Raw genomic sequence first — 18268 nt, 5'->3', positions numbered from 1 at the left:
TTTATAACTTCTACATCTGTGCGTGAAAATGTATCAGGTTACATTTCATAAGTTGCTAATCAATATAATTGTACTTTGTAAACCAAAACAGCAATCAGATGAAAATTTCCCATTGAGGGCAATGCTTACACAGAATAGTTTTATCTATCAAATTATATTGCCACAAGCCACATGTTGTGTTGTCCATGATTTAAATATATAAGTTCTGAATGCAGTGAAATAGTTGTCTGAGGCCACTTCAGGTTGTGTAGTAGTTGTAACTTATCGGCATTTTCCTTTTTAGACTGCAGGCAAATATCTAACATTAACTTCTATCCCTGCCAATGATCTCTCCTGGGCGCAATGATTGGGAAAAGTGCTAAGCATATGTGATCAAAAATACTATATAAACCACTACAAACAATAGAAGTTTATTAACATTCACATAGAATACACAATAGAAATAGTAGACTAAGTATAAAAAAAATCTGGCTCAAGAATCAAAAAAGAAAGACAAAGTCTTATCTCCACTGTACAGTTATCAGCCTGCAGTTTTGTGTTGCATATAATCTTTAATTTACGTTTCAAAACATGAAATCAATAAGACAAATGTAAAGAAAAAAAAGATCATCTTTATAGACATATATAAGAACAGAATGACAAATGCACAACACAGTAAAAAGCAAGAGTAGCAAAGCAGTACATTACCTGTGCACATCCCACAGCAGCTGAAAGCAAGGAGCATCAGACACACCATCTGAATTCTCAGTCCAGTCATCATTGATGAGTTTAGGAACTTAAGTCCATTCAATATCAAAAATGCAGGTGATGCTCTTGATTCTTCTCTCTCTTCTGTGCTGACTAGACTGCTCTGTGTCTCTGAACCATAATGGGAATGCTGGACCCTCCCTGACTTTATAAGCAGTCAGATGATGTCACAAGTCTACAGGAGACCATTTGGAAGACATCCCCAACCCTCCTCTTCAGTTCTTGCTGCTTCATACATCATCCTCTAATTGCGAATAACATGACGCACATTGGTAATAGTAGAGTTTTCTGGTTGTGAACGTAAGTCAGTGACGTTTTGGGATTTCTCATCGAGGGCTCAAGTCGTGTTCTTTTAAGTTTTGTTTATGAGGCACAATTTATGGCAAATTGATTTTGCAGTAACCATTCACCACCTTATCAATGCAATCTAGAAGGCATCACATATGTGCCATATAAAGAGTTATCTTCTGATGCCGACTGTTTAGCTGTACGCATAAGAAAATGAAGTTGGTGTCATTGAGGCTGCACCCTCTCACAATCTGCTGAGAGACAATCTTTACATAACACCTGCTCTCAGCTCCGACTGTTTTAATACAAGAGAGTTAGTATGAAAAAGAATGAAAATGCAATTCTTTGGAATATTCTGTAAGCAATTCTTCTCTTAAGGTATGACCCACACGATCAGGTTTCTGCGTGCAGTTTTGGAAGTCAAAATCAGGAATTGAATTCACTCCTGGTTTTGGCTTTCAAATCTGCATCAAGAAACTTGACCATATGGCTGTACACTTACAGTAACCCAATACAGTTTTGCTTTAAAGTTTATTCCCATCATAGACAGATATGTTATATCCACGAGACATGTCATTAATGTCTGATAGGTGCAGGTATCAGCACACTTGCATGGCAGTTTCCATATCTGCCAAAGATATTAATGGAAAGAGCTGTCCACATGCATGGTCACCTCTCTATTCACCCCTGCTTGGATGTGGCAGCCAGTGACTGCATTACTAAGCATGACAGGGTTCAGGAAGTTTGTTCATTTTTCATAGGTTTTGCTTTAAACTACTCTCATTTACAGTACAGACCAAAAGTTTGGACACACCTCATTCAAAGAGTTTTCTTTATTTTCATGACTATGAAGGCATCAAAACTATGAATTAACACATGTGGAATTATATACATAACAATCAAGTGTGAAACAACTGAAAATATGTCATATTCTAGGTTCTTCAAAGTAGCCACCTTTTGCTTTGATTACTGCTTTGCACACTCTTGGCATTCTCTTGATGAGCTTCAAGAGGTAGTCCCCTGAAATGGTTTTCACTTCACAGGTGTGCCCTGTCAGGTTTAATAAGTGGGATTTCTTGCCTTATAAATGGGGTTGGGACCATCAGTTGCGTTGAGGAGAAGTCAGGTGGATACACAGCTGATAGTCCTACTGAATAGACTGTTAGAATTTGTATTATGGCAAGAAAAAAGCAGCTAAGTAAAGAAAAACGAGTGGCCATCATTACTTTAAGAAATGAAGGTCAGTCAGTCAGCCGAAAAATTGGGAAAACTTTGAAAGTAAGGGCTATTTGACCATGAAGCAGAGTGATGGGGTGCTGCGCCAGATGACCTGGCCTCCACAGTCACCGGACCTGAACCCAATCGAGATGGTTTGGGGTGAGCTGGACCGCAGAGTTAAGGCAAAAGGGCCAACAAGTGCTAAGCATCTCTGGGAACTCCTTCAAGACTGTTGGAAGACCATTTCAGGGGACTACCTCTTGAAGCTCATCAAGAGAATGCCAAGAGTGTGCAAAGCAGTAATCAAAGCAAAAGGTGGCTACTTTGAAGAACCTAGAATATGACATATTTTCTGTTGTTTCACACTTGTTTGTTATGTATATAATTCCACATGTGTTAATTCATAGTTTTGATGCCTTCATAGTCATGAAAATAAAGAAAACTCTTTGAATGAGAAGGTGTGTCCAAACTTTTGGTCTGTACTGTATATCCTTTATTAAGGGATATGGAAGAAGTAGAGAGAAGTCTCTCTATTAGCTCCAATAGGACAGCAAAGAACACCTCATTCATTGGAGGACATGGCTCTTACATATATCATATGGACACAAGTTTCGATTAGGCCATGAGAACTGGCTAATTGTGGATGCAGTCGGCAATCAACTTATAATCGGGGACCAATGGACCCTCCATATTGGTTGCTAATATTTGTGGTAGGACACAGAGCTTCCTCGTCTGTCTAGCTCCCATACTAAAGATTAGGAAGCAGAGTAAAGTTTTCTACCGTAGTTATAAACAGTTTACAGTCCACTAAGTGGCTTAGCATCAAAATTCTGCAACAAAATAAAAATAAAAAAGTGTATTTTTCGAAGTTTCTCACCGGGTCCGCATCTGTTCCGCAAATTCCATTTATTCTCTATGGGGCAGGAATGGATGCGGACAGCACACTGTGTGCTGTCCGCATCTAGCATTTAAGGAGTGCGGCCACGATCTTCCGGTCCGCAGCTCTGGAAAAAAAATAGAACATGTCCTATTCTTAGGAACATAGGAAGACAGGCACTCTATATGAGGTCACCAGCAGATATCAACAAAAGGCAAGGGATAGTGTGTATATGATAAAAACTATATTTATTTGGGTAGTAATAAAAACGTTATCAATATAGGTCACTCCCAATGTACGGGGAGAGGAGTGGGTGGTGTAAAATAGATGAATGGATAGATAAATGTGGGTGTCTCCACGCAGGATCCTCTGTGTGCAGTGGATGCTTAGTGCGGTTATGGATAGACGGGGCCGGCAGCGCGGTTGCAGATGGATGCGATGACCGCGAAGGGCTGCTGTTTGTGGATCGGTCTGTCGGTGCGAATGTTGCTGTCTTTTCCTCTGGTCAGAGGGCTGCTGACTGTGTCTGGCGTTCTTGCCACGTGCGGCAGTTTAGCACGCGCTTTAATTCCTGGTGTTGTCAATGGATGGAGGCAGCCTGATGGTGCAGGGGAGTTTGGAAGCACTTCCCAGGGCTTGGATAACCATACGCGTTTCGAAGGATTGCAGCCTTCTTCATCAAACCATGTCCTCCAAACCATGTCCTATTCTTGTCCGCAATTGCGGACAAGAATAGGCAGTTCTATGGGGTTGCCGGCCGGGTGTATTTTCAGATCCACAATACACTATGGACGTGCGAATGGACCTTAATTATGGAACTACACAGGTCAATAACTGACACTGCACTACATAAAGCTGAACATAAATGAACCAGCATGTAAGAAAAGCCATAGAATGTCGGTTAGTACTACATTTGTCTTGCAGAACTGGTATCCTTGGCCTGAATGTGACTAGGGACACATTCACATACAATAGTTGTCATTCATGTTCTTGCTCAAGCTTTCTCCAGGTACTTCAGTTTCTTTCGAGTATCCAAATATGTAGGCCAATTGGCTTCCTATAAAATTAGCTCATAAGTGATAGATAGAGATTACATTGTGAGCACCATTGGCTTTCAGGGACTGACTATAATGGCGATAATTGTTGCTATATAATCATGGAGGGATGAAAAGTTAAAAAAAGAAAGAATAAAAGATCTGATTAAATATGATATATATGATAGGAAAATGCATCATCATGGGAATAATTAATTCAGTGGTAGTTGTGGCACTAATAGGATTGGTAGTGGTTCACGATGGCTGTTCTAAATCCAACGCTCCCTGGAGCCATGCAGTGAATGGATGGGCGCAAGCCTTCTTCCCCTTGGGCACACCCTGGTATTGGAGCTCCTTAATGTTATATGTGTGAGATGGTGGAGTGCGAAGAAGTACAGGGCCAGCAATGAATGATAGTGTCAATCACCTGGCCTGTTTGGTTTTAATAATAAGTCTAGTCGTCAGGATGTCTTAATAATCTTCAAGGGGTTGTCCTATGTTAACGTTCATGGTATATCTCTAGGATGTGCCACAAATGTCAGATAGGTTCTTGTTCTACCTCTGGGACACTCTTATCTCCTTAACGAGGCCCTTGTAGTAAAAGGAGTGCAGCCGCTCATGCGCAGCTACCCTTCATTCTTCACTAAGTAAGTTCAGAAAATATAAAAAAATAGCTGAGTGCTGGCTCAGCTATTTCTGGCTGTCCCATAGTAGTGAATGGAGAGATCGCCATACTTGTGCAGCTTGTATAATGTCCCAGAGTGGCATTACCACATTTACACCTCACTACTGTCTTTATTGGTTAACCTCATGTCATCATGTGTATTTATTTCAGGTCCATATACTGTGCATTCCTATTTCTAATGCAACTGTTATGTTTACGTGTAATGTGCCTGGTTCACCAGCAGGTGGCAGCAAACTCTGCAGAGTTGCAGTTACATAGAATGGAGCTTTCCATTCCATTCTAACCCCTCCCCCCCCCGCTGTGGAGGAGTGGGCGAGTAGGAGCAGTCTAGCTTACGCCCAGCTAGGGGAAGGAAGCAAGTGCTGGGCAAGTCTCTGCTGGATGCCAAGCCAAGCCAAGCCAGAGAATCTTCAGCTCTGCTGAATATGGAGGCCGCAGTTTGAAGCCTCAGGAGCCAGGAGGAGATTTCCCTGGCCAAATTAAGAGACAGACTACAAAGAGAGAAGTTGCAGCATAAAAAACAAGCTGAGTTATAAAGACAAACTGCCAGCACAGCAGAGCCAGAAAGCAACAGATGTAGCAGAGTTGAGTTTGCCTGCCAGAGTTTTAATGCTAAAGCCTGCTGGGACCAAAATCAAGTTTGAAGATTGTTTTGGATGAAAGTTTATCAAAGTAAAGCTGCTATTCAACTTCATCACAAGGTCTGGACTCAATTATGTCTTTGATTCAGAGCCAACGCCTGGGATCCAGCTGTATCCAGGTAGGAACACTGTGACACACTCATGCTGCATAAAGGGACATTGTAGGCCACCCTATACCACTCGGCCATTCCTACACCTGTGTACTCGGTACGCGTCTGCCCTTATGGCCCAGGGGGCACTACTATAGGACTGCTGGAAATAGCTGAGGAAGTGTTAGTCCCATAGCAGAAAATGGAGAGGACACCACACATAAGAGGTGTGATTTCCATACTTATTGGGACTTCATTCTGGAGAGAGGGGCAGATCCCACAGACATTTGTGGTAAATCCTGATATGTCACAAATATTGAGATGGGAAAACCTCTTTAAAAATAATTAATAAACATAATGGATATTTATTACAAATAAATTAATAGTACAATTATTACAAAATAAATGTTAATCAACACGATGAAATGAAAGGTGGAATCTGATTGATTGCTATGGGTTATTGGGGCAGTTTCTCTTTGCAGCAGTTTTAATAAATCTTCCCCTATGTGCTTTTATACAGGCAATTCTCAGAAATTTAGAACTTGAAAAAAAAAAAAAACTCTATTTCCTATTATTTGCAAATAAACATAGGTAATTGTAACTTTTGTTCGATATCCTTTCCATATTTTGAAAGGGAATCATTGGATGTAGTAGGAAGCTTGAAGAATAAAGGACATCTGTTCCATCTGCATTTTTAATTTCTTTTTACATGCTTTCAAAGCAAAAAATAGAATTTGTGTAGTCTAAAGATGCAAAACAGTTTATGCTTCCTCTCAAGATTCATTTGTTATTTGATGTGTTTTCTTAGGATACCCTAGTTTCCTCTCACATTTCAATAACATACGTGGGTTAACTTTTCTTAGAAAAGAGAGGCCAATGACTGTTAATGTATGCAGTGCGGACAAATAAAGGTTATTAATAAATACTATGGGATACTGAAATGGTTTTAAGGTTGTATTAAATGCTATATTAAAGGTGACCACTAGAGGGCAATAAGAAAATTAATAACTTCAAATAGACCTGAACAGCTTCAGCACTTATCACATGCAATGACCATGAATGGAAAATGTGGTAATAAGATACTTCAGCTTGCATCCATTTGTCTGTTGTAATGATCACATCACTAAGAAAATGACATTTTATTCTGATGGCTTCAGTGTTATAAAAGAAGAATAAAGTGTTATGAAACAAAATAAGACACATTGTAGCTGGTAAATGATATCATTGAATTATGAAAGCAAAGTGTGTCAAAACATTTTATTAAATTAAATGAAATTGTACGCTGCCCAAATATTTGAATTTAATGATGAGCTGTGATATCTTTAAATTATATATGTTTAAGGGGTTGTCCGGGATGGGGGACATTGGTGTTATTGTTTAACAAGCACATAAATAATACATACATGACTGTCCTACCTTTGCCAGACTTTTCTGATGCCCCGTATTCATTGCACAAATTCTTGGCCGGAAGTGAGTATTTTCTCATATTCAGTGACGTACCGGGTGCCTTTCTGCCCAGCGAAGCCGCTTCTTCCGCTTCGCAGGGTGCCTGGTGACGTCACCATCAGCCACAGTGATTATGCAGAGCGCTCGGAGGGGCGGTAACTAGGCACCGGTCCGGTGACGTCACCGGGCATGGTGTTTTCTTCTCAATGAAGGAGGCAATATGTGCCGCAGGAAGTGGGATATGATTCGGGGGATGGAGTCATGGCGGAGATGATAGTCATCTGAAACCACGTGATGCCGCGCTACACTGGGACCCACAGGGCAGTGCGGCGGGAATTTAGGAAAACATAAACATAGATGTAAACAGTGCGTGGGGGACCATCGGAGCCCTATATAAATGGAGAAAATACCTAAAAACATATGGGGGGACTTTGATTCCGGACAACCCTATTAATGTTTCGAATGAAGAGAAAAGCCAGATATACTGCAGAAATTAGAATGCATATACAATATATAGAGATGGCCTTGCGGTTCGCCCGGTGGTCGTTTCGCTGTGAACTTTGCTCGTTTGCGATTCGCCGAACATGCGAAGATATGGCGTTATTCGCACACGCCATATTTTTTTGCATAGTACCAAACTTTGACCCATGAAACCTCCATCAAGTGGGACAGGACAGCCAATTGAGACGTTTCAGCACATGGACACACCCCTTACCCTATAAATAAACCCGATCTGGCCGCCATTTTACATTCAGTCTTTTGCCAGTGTAGAGAGAGGTTGCTATGTGGAGCAGGGACAGACTGTTAGAGATTATAGAGACACTAACCACTAGATAATAGGGCCACAAAAGTCCTTTTAAGGACTGGTATAGGTGTGCTATCGATACGTGTGACATGCTGAGGGGTGTAATATACTTATAATATACTTTCTTTCTTGCATTTGTATTGTGCAGCAGATGTGTGCGGTTCTGCTGCGATACTGCAGCTATACAGGGGGATAAACGCTATTGAAACAACTAATTGCAAATGGTGTGACATACCAGTTGCCCCGCAAAAAAATCTGATTGAGGCAGGGGTGTGATATACCTATAATATAATTTCTATATAGTGCATTTGTATAGTGCAGCATTTGTGTGCGGTTCTGTTTAGATACCACAGCTATACAGAGGGACAAATGTCATTGGAACAACTAATTGCAACTGGTGTGATATACCAGTTGCCCACCAAAAAATCTTATTGAGGCAGGGGTCCGATATACATAGAATATCATTTCTATATAGTGCATTTGTATAGTGCAGCATTTGATTGCAGTTCTACTGAGATACCGCAGTTATACAGAGGGACAAACGCCATTGGAACAACTAATTGCAACTGGTGTGATATACCAGTTGCCCCCAAAAAGATCTGATTGAGGCAGGGGTGTGATATACCTATAATATAATTTATATAAAGTGCATTTGAATAGTGCAGCATTTGTGTGCTGTTCTGCTGAGATACCACAGCTATACAGAGGGATAAACGACATTGGAACAACTAATTGCAACTGGTGTGATATACCAGTTGCCCCAAAAAATATCTGATCGATTAAGTGGTGTAATATACCTATAATATAATTTCTATATAGTGCATTTGTATTAGGCAGCATTTGTGTGCGGTTCTGCTGAGATACAGCAGCTATACAGAGGGACAAACATCATTGGAACAACGAATTGAAACTGGTGTGATATAACAGTTGCCACCAATAAAAACTGATTGAGGCAGGGGTGTGATATACCTATAATTTAATTTCTATATAGTGCATGTGCAGCATTTGTGTGTAGTTCTGCTGAGATACCGCAGCTATATAGAGGGACAAACGTCATTGGAACAACTAATTGCAACTGGTGTGATATACCACTTACCCCAAAAAAAAAATCTGATTGAGGCAGGGGTGTGATATACCTATAATATAATTTCTATATAGTGTATTTGTATTGTGCAGCATTTGTGTGTAGTTCTGCTGAGATACCGCAGCTATATAGAGGGACAAACGTCATTGGAACAACTAATTGCAACTGGTGTGATATACCAGTTGCCCCAAAAAATATCTGATCGATTAAGTGGTGTAATATACCTATAATATAATTTCTATATAGTGCATTTGTATTATGCAGCATTTGTGTGCGGTTCTGCTGAGATACAGCAGCTATACAGAGTGACAAACATCATTGGAACAACTAATTGAAACTGGTGTGATATAACAGTTGCCACCAATAAAATCTGATTGAGGCAGGGGTGTGATATCCCTATAATTTAATTTCTATATAGTGCATTTGTATTGTGCAGCATTTGCGTGTGGTTCTGCTCAGATACCGCAGCTATATAGAGGGACAAACGTCATTGGAACAACTAATTGCAACTGGTGTGATATACCACTTACCCCAAAAAATATCTGATTGAGGCAGGGGTGTGATATACCTATAATATAATTTCTATATAGTGCATTTGTATAGTGCAGCATTTGTGTGCATTACTGCTGAGATACCGCAGCTATGCAGAGGTACAAACGTCATTGATACAACTAATTGCAACTGGTGTGATATACCAGTTGCCCCAAAAAAGATCTGCTTGAGGCAGGGGTGTGATATACCTATAATATAATTTCTATATAGTGCATTTGAATAGTGCAGCAATTGTGTGTGGTTCTGCTGAGATACCGCAGCTATACAGAGGGACAAACGACATTGAAACAACTAATTGCAACTGGTGTGATATACCAGTTGCCCCAAAAAAAATCTGATCGATTAAGGGGTGTGATATATCTATAATATAATTTCTATATAGTGCATTTGAATAGTGCAGCAATTGTGTGCGGTTCTGCTGAGATACAGCAGCTATACAGAGGGACAAACATGTGTAATTGAAACTGGTGTGATATAACAGTTGCTGTCAAAAAAATCATTGTAACAACTAATTGAAACTGGTGTGATATAACAGTTGCCGCCCAAAAAATCTGATTGAGGCAGGGGTGTGATATACCTATAATATAATTTCTATATAGTGCATTTGTATAGTGCAGCATTTGTGTGAAGTTCTGCTGAGATACCGCAGCTGTACAGAGGGACAAACGTCATTGGAACAACTAATTGCAACTGGTGTGATAAACCTGTTGCCTCCAAAAAAATCAGATTTAGTCAGGGGTGCGATATACCTAGAATATAATTTCTATATAGTGCATTTGAATAGTGAAGCATTTGTGTGCGGTTCTGCTGAGATACCGCAGCTATATAGAGGGACAAATGTTATTGGAACAACTAATTGCAATTGGTGTGATATAACAGTTGCCCCTCAAAAAATCTGATTGAGGCAGGGGTGTGATATACCTATAATATAATTTCTATATAGTGCATTTGTATAGTGCAGCATTTGTGTGTAGTTCTGCTGAGATACCGCAGCTATATAGAGGGACAAATGTTATTGGAACAACTAATTGCAAATGGTGTGATATACCACTTACCCCCAAAAAAATCTGATTGAGGCAGGGGTGTGATATACCTATAATTTAGATTCTATATAGTGCACTTGTATAGTGCAGCATTTGTGTGTAGTTCTGCTGAGATACCGCAGCTATATAGAGGTACAAACGTCATTGGAACAACTAATTGCAAATGGTGTGATATACCACTTACCCACAAAAAAATCTGATTGAGGCAGGGGTGTGATATACCTATAATATAATTTCTATATAGTGCATTTGAATAGTGCAGCAATTGTGTGCGGTTCTGCTGAGATACCGCAGCAATACAGAGGGACAAATGACATTGAAACAACTGATTGCAACTGGTGTGATATACTAGTTGCCCCCCCAAAAAATTATTAAGGGGTTCTATATACCTGCTTACACAAATACTGTTCTTCTATATGGACTTTGTCACAGGGTCATTTTGAAAATGACAGGCAGAGGAAGAGGCAGGCCATTCCGCAGGGGTGGTAGTGGTCGGGCAGGAGCACCAGTCCGGAGTTTAAGTGGGAAGTTGGAGAAGGTGCGTGCGATTACGTCAAATGACGCACCAGAGCTCACTCAGCCTTTCGCTTCTGCACCCTCCTCATTCTCTGTATCTGCACCCTCCTCACTCTCTGCTGTGTGCACCCCCAAAGACACCACCAGCACATAAGATACCATAGTCAAAAATAGGGGGAACTAATAATTTTCACCACTGAAAAAAACGAAATAAGTATATATAAATAAGATTACAAAATACGAGAGTATTGCGGTATGCAGGGATACCTTTTTATTGTACTAACCTAATACTTAAAAGACAAGCTTTCAAGAGTTTTCCTTTCTTCCTTGGTATTGCTTCAGACCTGAGAAAGAGAGAAACACTCTCAAAAACTTTTCTTTATAGTTTAAAGCAGTTTCAGCAAACAACAGGGCTGTGTAAATAATCCCATATGTTAAACATGTCAATAAAGAAGACCAATGAACAGACGCTCACAGGCTTATTCACAAAAGGGTGAAGATTTTGGAGAAGGGAACAATCTAGGACAACATAACTGAATAGGAAGTGAGCTGAATTGGAGAATTTTTTTCAAATCAACTATGTTGTCCTATATTGTTCACTTCTCCTGACTTCTCCAAACTCTTCACCCTTTTGTGAAATAACCCTGTGGATGTTGTTGGTGTGTGCAACTAATACTACTTACCATGTAGCAATTTTACACAGCCGGCCACTTCCTACCTACTTAAAAGTTAAAATTAGACATTAAACGAAACTACATTTATAATAAAACAATTTACTTACCAAAGAAGCTATTTAGTTGTCTGCTGTGACGTCCTCTGCTTGCTTCCACGGATTCTTTTCCCTTCTTTCAGTCTCTGCTCTGCACTGTTATGGGAGATTTGTCGCTGACACACTGTTATGGGGGATCTGTGGATGACACACTGTTATGGGGGATCTGTGGATGACACACTGTTATGGGGGATCTGTGGATGACACTGTTATGGGGGATCTGTGGATGACACTGTAGCAATTGTCCCCCACTCTGCCCCCACCGTAGTAATCGTCCCTCACACTGCCCCCACAGTTGTAATTGTCCCTCAACTGCCCCCACAGTAGTAATTGTCCCCCACACTGCCCCCAACAGTAGTAATTGTCCCTCACACTGCCCCCACAGTAGTATTTGTCCCTACACTGCCCCCAACAGTAGTAATTGTCTCCCACACTACCTCCAACAGTAGTAATTGTCTCCCACACTGCCCCCAGTAGTAATTTTCCCCCACGCTGCCCCCACAGTAGAAATTGTCCCCCACACTGCCAGTGCCCCCACAGTAGTAATTGTCCCCCACACTGCTTCCCCCACAGTAATGTATTAATTGTCCCCCACACTGCCCCATGACTAGTTTGCTCCCCATGTAGAAATTTCCCCCCCCACTGTCCCTTCAGTAATATGATCCCCTTGTACCCTCCAGTAATATTCCCCAATTTAAGTTGGCACTTGGCAGTGGCACGCAAAAAATAAATAAAGCTAATATTGTACTTGGCCTACAGTATTAATTGTCCCCCGGCCACACTTCCACCATTTGCTCCGCATGTAGTAATTTGCCGCCCACTGTCCCTTCAGCAATATGATCCTCCTGTGCCCCCCAGTAATGTCCCCCAAAATTGGTACTTGGCAGTGGCACACAAAAAAATAAAGCTAAAACTTACCTTATGTCCCAGACTCCTGGCGCTCACTCGACTTGGTACTAGGCAGGCACGCACGTCCAGGCACAGGGGCGCAATGACGTCATCACGACCGCCTGCGCCGGGATTTTACTACCGCATAGGCTTCAGGTCTAGTTGGCCTGAAGCCTATAGCAGTGATCGGTGGGGCAGGGAACTATGCACTGACGTGCCCCGCCGTACTTTGTGGGCGCCTGGGCGGCCACCGTCCAGCGTTTTTTTTTAAAGGGGAATCAGTGGGGGGGCACCCGGGGGGGCAAATAATAACCTAGTGGGGGGCAATTGCCCCCCCTTGCCCCCCTGTAGTGACGCCTATGGCTGGAACTCCACCTTGTATATGCTTGATAGGCTTCTCCAGCAGAAACATGCCGTTAACGACTACCTCTACGAACTCTGCGGCAGGACAGGTTCTGGGGAGCTTGTTTTTTTTCACTGCGCCAGTGGCTGCTCATGTGCGACGCATGCAGACTTCTGCGGCCATTTGATGAGATCACTAAACTGCTCAGTCTCAGCCAGGGCACCATCAGTGACATCGTACCTTACGCCTTCTTTCTGGAGTGTGCATTGCGTCGTGTTATTGATCAAGCCGTCGAGGAGCAGGAAGATGATAAAGTCGCAATGCTGAATAAATTCACAGGGGAACGCTACTCCATCTGAGTCAAGTCAGCAGGAGTCTGAAGAGGAGTCAGAGGAGGATGGTGCCTGGGGGGAAGAGGAGGAGGAGCAAGAAGAGCAGGCTTTAAACTTGTCTGGTATCCCTGGTGTTGTCCGTGGATGGGGGGAGGAGACCGAGGACAACATTCTCCTGGGCGATGAGCAGGAGCCAGGCCTCTCCACTGCTTCCAAATGAGGGGTCTTCATGCTCCAGTGTTTGAAGAGGGACCCCCGTATAAAAAGCATAAATGGAAAGGACCAGTTCTGGGTGGCAACGTACTTAGACCCCCGGTACAAACACAAAATGGCAGACATGTTACCAGCATCACAGAGGGCTGTCAGAATGCAACATTTCCAGGCCTTGCTGCGAGTGATGCTGCATTCTGCTGTTGTGGGCACTGGCAGAGGAATTTACACCCACAGAGAAACAGTTGCGAGTACCAATCCTACAGTGCATGCAAGAAGAGGGCGGTTTGAAGATGGGTTGGTCACTTCGGATATGAGATCATTCTTGCAGCCAACACATCGCCCTACAGATCCAGCCTCAGAGAACGCCTAGATGTGGACGCTCTGAGATGCGAGGAACCCCTGGACTACTGGGTGTGCAGGCTTGACATGTGGCCAGAGCTGGCACAATTTGCCATGGAACTCTTGCCTTGCCCCTCATCAACTGTCCTGTCCGAAAGGACGTTCAGCTCAGCAGAGGTTATCGTGACCTATAAGCGCACTCACATAGCTCACGACTGTGGACTACCTCACATTTCTAAAAATTAATGAGGCATGGATCTCGGAGGAATTCAACACCTGTGATGACCACGTTTAATTGAATTTCCTCATGACAGCCCAGGAATATCCGCCACCACCCAGAACAAATAATGGTCCCTGTCTTAGGTAAATACAGCGGCATAAAAGGCCTTTTCTGTCCAATGAATGTCTAATGTTTGGAACCTCAGAGGAATTCAACACCTGTGACGACCACGTGTTATCGAATTTCAACTATTATCATTTGGTTTTTTTCTAGAGAGGAATTTTGTTAGCCATGTTTTTAATCCCATTTTATATTTTTTGATCTTTTAAACATATGTATTGTATATCTATTTGTACTGGCCTGCAGTAAAATTTATATCTAATGACCATCTAATATACCTCCAGCCACATTATCAATTGTGCTTTTCTGTACATTGAATGAATAATTTTTAGGGCCTGTAGTCCACTGGCCTGCTGTAAAATTTATATACATTGACCGTCTAATATACCTCCAGCCAGATAATTACTTGTTCTTTTCTGTCCGGTGAATGCCTAATGTTTGGGGCCTGTACTACACTGGCCTGCAGTAAAATTGATATTGAATGGCCATCTAATATACCTCCAGCCACATAATTACTTGATCAATTATGTACGTTGAATGAATAATTTTTGGGGCCTGTAATCTAACTGGCCAACAGTAAAATTGTTATATGGTGACTGCCTAATTTACCTCCAGCCACATTATCAATTTTTATTTTCTGTCCGGTGAATGCCTAATGTTTGGGGCCTGTACTACACTGGCCTGCAGTAAAATTGATATTGAATGGCCGTCTAATATACCTCCAGCCACTTAATCACTTGATCTTTTCTGTACGGTGAATGCATAATTTTTGGGGCTTCTATTCTAACTGGTCGACAGTAAAATTGTTATACGGTCACCGCCTAATGTACCTCCAGCCACATTATCAATTGTTCTTTTCTATACGGTGATTGAATAATTTTTGGGGCCTGTACTACACTGGCCTGCAGTAAAATTGATATCCATTGACCGTCTAATATACCTCCGGCCACATAATCACTTGATCATTTATGTACGTTGAATGCATAATTTTTGGGGCCTATAATCAACTGGCCAACAGTAAAATTGTCATACGGTGACCTCCCAATGTACCTCCAGCCACATTATCAATTGTTCTTTTCTGTCCGGTGAATGAATAATGTTTGGGGCCTGTACTAAACTGCCTGCAGTAAAATTGATATTGAATGACCTGTTCTAATATACCTCTAGCCACATAATTACTTGTTCTTTTCTGTCTGGTGAATACCTAATGTTTGGGACCTCGGAGGAATTCAATACCTGTTGATGATGACGATATGTTATCAAATTTCAACTGTTTTAATTCGGGTTTTTTTCAAGAGGGGGGATTTTGTTAGCCATGTTTTAATCAAATTTTATATTTTTTGTTCTTTTAAACATATGAATTTAACATCTCCAGTATTTGTACTGGCATGCAGTAAAATTGATATCCAATCACCGTCTAATATACCTCCAGCCACATAATCACTTGATATTTTCTGTCAGGTGAATGCGTAATTTTTGGGGCCTGTAATAAAAATCTTCTAGGCTCCAGCAGGCCACATTTTTGAGTTTTCAGTTTCCCTTTAAGACACATAAAAATGGTCCCTGATTAAAATACATATTTTTTGTTGGAATTTTTGTCATTGATCCTCCTCTGGTATGTCACTGTCCATGTTGTGGGATGATTTGTGCACTTTTTGTAAGTATTTGGTGGCTGCAATAATGACCTGAAAATTTTTCAGGTTCGTCTGCATTAAAGTGAATGGGGCCCGCCGAGAACTTGCGGTTCTCGAACATTTGATCGCACTTACGAATCGTCCCAGCCAATGTTCGTCCATCACTAATGATATACTTACTATAAAGCTAGAAAACACCTATGAAAGGTAACAAATCATAGGGCAACTTATGGTGCAGATAATCTGCTAAACATATTAAAGTATTGTAAGCATGCAGTGGGTGACATCATAGATGGTAGGTATGTGTCACTGAGGCTGCTACGCTCAGTGATGTAAATCCCGGACCCAAATTCCAGCTACCACCAACTCAGTGATCTACCACCACTGGTCACTACTTACCTCCGGGATTTACATCACTGAGCGTAGCAGCCTCAGTGACACATACCTACCATCTATGATGTCACCCACTGCATGCTTACAGTATATAGACCCTGAACAATAGAGTTTGTAATCTGGGGGGAACTACACAAAATGCAGTGCTGATTTATCCCAGTGGACCAGCCAGCAAACATGATCACAGTGGGGTAGTGTGTATAATTCTGCATGAACCGATCACATTCCAGACAAAACAAATATATACAGTACATTGTGATGCCAAAATGGGTTGTAAAGTTAAATGGCAATATAAATGAGGGAAGCTGTATTGGCCGAAGCATTCCAAAACATGGGTTCAGCATGGAAGAATTAAAGGGGTTGTCCAAGTTATATTTATTGATGACCTATCCTCAGGATAGCTCATCAATATCAGATCGGCTGGGGTCCGACACCCGGCACCCCCGCCGATCAGCTGTTTGAAGAGAAGGCGCGCGCAGGTGTAATTACACCTAACTGTCCCATTCATTTCAATGGGACAGATCGTTCCCATACACTTGTATAGGAGTGATCCGTACCAGTATCCCAGTCTAGGATGAAGGAAGGAAACAGTCGGACACAGGCATGATTTCAATAAGGCAGTTGGGTGGTTACAACTTTCATATGACAGGCAACAGGCTAAAGTGGTTACAGTCTTACAAGGGGTAACGGGCTTTGCAGTTTCAAAGTCACTCCACAAGGGTACACTTCTAGCACTACACGTAGGAATCTGCAACATCTCTCAGATCAGGCCCTCTCATCACAAGGCTCCTTACACTAGTTTTACCCTCATATTGACCTATTACTCAGGCCAGCTAGTGCCACATATTTCTAGTAGTTAATTAGCAGAATGCAGTGCAATTTAAAGGTGTGTATATATATATATATATATATACAGTTGCAAGAAAAAGTATGTGAACCCTTTGGAATGATATGGATTTCTGCACAAATTGGTCATAAAATGTGATCTGATCTTCATCTAAGTCACAACAATAGACAATCACAGTCTGCTTAAACTAATGACACACAAAGAATTAAATGTTACCATGTTTTTATTGAACACACCATGTAAATATTCACAGTGCAGGTGGAAAAAGTATGTGAACCCTTGGATTTAATAACTGGTTGAACCTCCTTTGGCAGCAGTAACTTCAACCAAACGTTTCCTGTAGTTGCAGATCAGACGTGCACAACGGTCAGGAGTAATTCTTGACCATTCCTCTTTACAGAACTGTTTCAGTCCAGCAATATTCTTGGGATGTCTGGTGTGAATCGCTTTCTTGAGGTCATGCCACAGCATCTCAATCGGGTTGAGGTCAGGACTCTGACTGGGCCACTCCAGAAGGCGTATTTTCTTCTGTTTAAGCCATTCTGTTGTTGATTTACTTCTATGCTTTGGGTCATTGTCCTGTTGCAACACCCATCTTCTGTTGAGCTTTAGCTGGTGGACAGATGGCCTTAAGTTCTCCTGCAAAATGTCTTGATAAATTTGGGAATTAATTTTTCCTTCAGTGATAGCAATCTGTCCAGGCCCTTATGCAGCAAAGCAGCCCCAAACCATGATGCCCCCACCACCATACTTCACAGTTGGGATGAAGTTTTGATGTTGGTGTGCTGTGCCTCTTTTTCTCCTCACATAGTTTTATGTGTTTCTTCCAAGCAACTCAACTTTGGTTTCGTCTGTCCACAGAATATTTTGCCAGTACTGCTGTGCAACATCCAGGTACTCTTGTGCAAGCTGTAAACATGCAGCATTGGTTTTTTTGGACAGCTTCCTCTGTGGTATCCTCCCATGAAATCCATTCTTGTTTAGTGTTTTACGTATCGTAGATTCGCTAACAGGGATGTTAGCATATGCCAGAGACTTTTGTAAGTCTTTAGCTGACACTCTAGGATTCTTCTTCACCTCATTGAGCAGTCTGTGCTGTGCTCTTGCAGTCATCTTTACAGGACGACCACTCCTAGGGAGAGTAG

At 41.7% G+C, this 18268-nt stretch overlaps 1 protein-coding gene across 1 annotated transcript in view; it reads right to left on the bottom strand.

Moving 5' to 3' along the window:
* NTS (neurotensin) overlaps positions 1-757 on the bottom strand; it is a 49712-nt gene extending 48955 nt beyond the window's left edge. The window contains exon 1 of the mRNA XM_040415719.1: positions 688-757. Within this exon, the coding sequence (XP_040271653.1) occupies positions 688-757 (70 nt within the window). The remainder of the gene's footprint in view (positions 1-687) is intronic.
* Between the last annotated feature and the right edge of the window lie 17511 nt (positions 758-18268).

Source organism: Bufo bufo, chromosome 1, assembly GCF_905171765.1.
Source record: "Bufo bufo chromosome 1, aBufBuf1.1, whole genome shotgun sequence".
NCBI classification, from domain to species: domain Eukaryota; kingdom Metazoa; phylum Chordata; class Amphibia; order Anura; family Bufonidae; genus Bufo; species Bufo bufo.
Note: the sequence above shows the minus strand (reverse complement) of the source record. Positions and strands in the feature narration are given on the sequence as shown.